A 3314-nucleotide genomic window follows, 5' to 3' on the forward strand; every position below is an offset into this window, starting at 1 on the left:
GGTGGTGCAGGGCGGCCAGCCGGTGGTAGGCCACGTGCTCATTCAGCTGGTCCCCTGGGGTGCAGGCCAAAGGGGCAGGTGTGAGGACGTGGCTCCCTGGGGCAGTCAGGGCACAGGCCCCTCAGGAGCAGGTATGCAGACCCTGGGCAGCACCTGCCTTGCCTCCAGGCACCTGTGGTCACCTGGGCAGCTCTGGCCAGTTCCTTCTGGGTTTCCAGACTCACTTTCCCATCTGCAAAGCAGAACTAATAAGGCTTGCCCCTGTCTACTGTGAGGCTTTGGCAAAGTCGGACTTGGATGGCCCAGCTCTGCCTACACATAGCCACCTGCCTTTATTCGCTGGTTTTAACCAGGGGAGGCCCAAAACCCATACAGTCCAGGTGCTCCTGGGAACCCCGACTCCATGCAGCCCACAGACGTGACATCCGACTCCTGGGTGTGTCACGATCACAGCCCCTTACCTTGGGGGAGTCACTGCATGCCTGAGCTCCAGGTCCCCCACAGATGCACGAAACCCACCTAGGCTGTCTCTGATGTCCTCCCCTTTTCAGGGCGAGTGCTGTGGAGCCTACATTCAATGCATTCCCACACAGCTGCACACCTACTATGTACTGGGCCCCAAGGCACAAGGCGTTGGTGCATGCGGCCCGCCCAGGGTTCCCTGTCTCTGGAGGAGGACAGACGATCCTGGCATAGCACCAGGGGATGCCCGGCCTTAAGGGGCAGGCTGCTGGAAGGGGAACTGGGATTTCATCAGCCAGAGAGCCGTGTGGTTGATGAGGGTGGAAAGGGCACAAGACAAAGGGAATGTGCCACTCAGCCTGGCACATACAGGGACCGAGATGCCTGGCATGTCTGGAAGGCAGAGGGCACACTGGGTGGCCCTTGTGGTCAGCAGCGGGAAGAGACAGAGGAAGCAGAGCTCAGCACTGTGCTGAGCTCTGGCGGGCTGTGCCGCACGGCCGGACAGGGAAGCCAGCTGGGCAGATCTGCCTGCCTGGACAGGAGACCAGGAAAATCCAGCAGCTGTTTCAGCTCCTGCCCTACAGACCTGGAGGCTGGGCTCTGGCAAAGTGTGGATCCTGGCAGGACGGGGGCTCAGGGGACTTACCCAGAGTGATGCTGAGTGCTAGGGCCATGTGGGCAACTTCCAAGCCCTCCTGGGGCTCCTCCAGCGTGGCCAGCAGTGCCACCAGCTTGTTGCACAGCTGCAGCTGCAGCTCCGCCTTGCGGTTGCCCATAGTCACTGCCAGGGGCAGGGCCCGGTCCTACCACACAGGCAGGTGGGATCAGGCTTCCTGCAGCACTCACCTTGCCCAGTGCCTTCCTCAGAGCTCAAACATGTGCTTGGAGCATCCCACGCCCCAGTTACCCTTGCACCTCTGCAGAGCTCTGTGCTCTGGGATAACGCACGGTTCAGATACCCAAGTTGGGGGTTGAAGAGTCACCTGAGGCCCATCTAGCTACACCCGGCAGCCTCAGACCAGCCTCTCCCACCTGGGCACCGGGGGTCTGACTAGAGGGAGCCAGCACTCCTCTCTGCTCTAAAAACACATTTATCTGTGCCCAGGGCTGAGCCATACCGTGAGCTCAGAGGAAGGGAGAAGCCGTCCCCGCTTCGGGGTGTAGGCAGACTTGGGCCCTGGCCCTGGGCCTCCCACTGACATGTTGTGTGTCCTTTGACATGTCGCTGTGCTTCTCTGAGCCTCAGCTTCCTCATCTGGAAGATGGGGACAGGACTTCCCACTCATGGTTGCTTGAGATCATCAGGTGCAAGGGTAGAGCCACTGTCGTGTCCAGACCCGAGCATTTGTCCCAGGCGGGGGGCACAGTCAGTATCGTTCCCGGTGAGACCACTAGGCAAGGATAGGGCCATTGCCACGTCCAGGCCCCAAGCATTTGTTCCGGGCAGGGGCACAGTCAATATCATTCCCGGTGAGACCACTGGGAAACTAAGCATGTGCATGGGTGGCCTTGCCTCCAGGTGGGAGGCCTCTGCCCTGCCACACCTGTGCCTCAGCCCTCCAGGTGACCCCGAGGCCCACATACATCAGCCCACAGGCCAGCTCACCCAGTAGAAGGACATGGCTTTCTCCTGCTCCCAGGCCTCGTTGAAGAAGATGTCTCCAGCTGCCTCAAACAGCTCCAGCCCCAGATTGGAGTCGCCTGTGTACAGGACCACATTCTGTGCCACCTGAAAGGAGCAGAAGTTCCCTCAAGACCCACACCTGGCGAGGTGGCCATACCTACCTTCACCAGCCTCCTTCCTCTCACACACTGCAGGTACACCTGAGCATTTTTCAGACCTGTGCATTAGGGCTGCCCCACCACTGGCATGAGGACAATGAACTGATGCACTTGAGTGCCAGGAGGTGACTGAGCAGCTGCAGCCCAGGAACCCGACACCTGTGAATCCTACCACCAGGGATAGCCCTAGCCCACCGCCCCCCGCCCCCCGCACTCAGTCTCCGTGGCCTCCAGATTTCTGGGAGCCCATCACCTGGTTCCTTTCTGCGTTGCCACATCCCTGCCGCAGCTCAGGACCGCACATCAACAGTGTTTGTGGGTGGGCCAGATCCCCTCTTGGCCATGAGCTCTTGATCCTTCTCCTCAGCTCAAGGAGGTATACAGCAGTTGCTCAATAATGAAAGTTTCACCAGGCTCGTGGACTTCACAATTTGTTCCAGATCACACTGTGTTTGGGAAAGCCTCTGAAAACAGCCACTATGATAGATTCATTTTGTAAGGAGATGTGCCACGTGTCGCTTGGAGCACGTTCTTCTGTGTGTTAACTGAGTGGTCACATTCTTTGAGCATGAGCTGTATACCAACAGGTGCTAGGTACTGTGAGGGGCCACGCCTCTGCCCTCAGGGAGAAGATGCTGGCCACTGGGGGGAGGATGTGAGGGAACCAGTTGGAGGAAGGGAAAAGGCATACAACAGGTGCTCAGCAGCGGCTTAGGAATGAGTGGATGGATGGATGGATGGATGGACGGATGGATGCGTGGGTGGCTGGCTGGGTGGAATGATGTGTGTATGTCTGTATGTATGGGTGGGCAGATAATGTATGGATGGGTGGAGGGTAGATGATGTATGTACATATGGATGGATAGATGGTGGATAGACCAATGTATGGATAAACAAATGGACAAATAGATGAATGGAGGGATGGATTAATAGGTTGGGTGAATGGATGAATGATGGATGGATGGGTGGAAGGAAGGATGGATGTTGGATGGATGGATGGGTGGATGGATGATAGACGGATGGAAGGATGAACAGGAGGTGAGTGGATGGATAATGGAAAGATGGAT

General features: G+C 57.7%; 1 protein-coding gene across 1 annotated transcript; it reads right to left on the reverse strand.

Annotated features, from left to right (window-relative positions):
• Positions 1-16: 16 nt before the first annotated feature.
• LOC113224674 (SH3 domain and tetratricopeptide repeat-containing protein 1-like) lies at positions 17-3224 on the reverse strand (the record flags this gene model as incomplete). Its single annotated transcript, XM_026453759.1, has 4 exons — positions 2501-3224; positions 2072-2194; positions 1112-1268; positions 17-54 (listed from the first exon to the last, which is right to left on the reverse strand). Coding segments are annotated over exons 1-4 (369 nt in total), but the record flags the coding sequence as incomplete, so codon positions are not given.
• Between the last annotated feature and the right edge of the window lie 90 nt (positions 3225-3314).

The sequence above is a fragment of the Piliocolobus tephrosceles genome, unplaced genomic scaffold (assembly GCF_002776525.5).
Source record: "Piliocolobus tephrosceles isolate RC106 unplaced genomic scaffold, ASM277652v3 unscaffolded_45748, whole genome shotgun sequence".
Lineage (NCBI taxonomy): Eukaryota > Metazoa > Chordata > Mammalia > Primates > Cercopithecidae > Piliocolobus > Piliocolobus tephrosceles.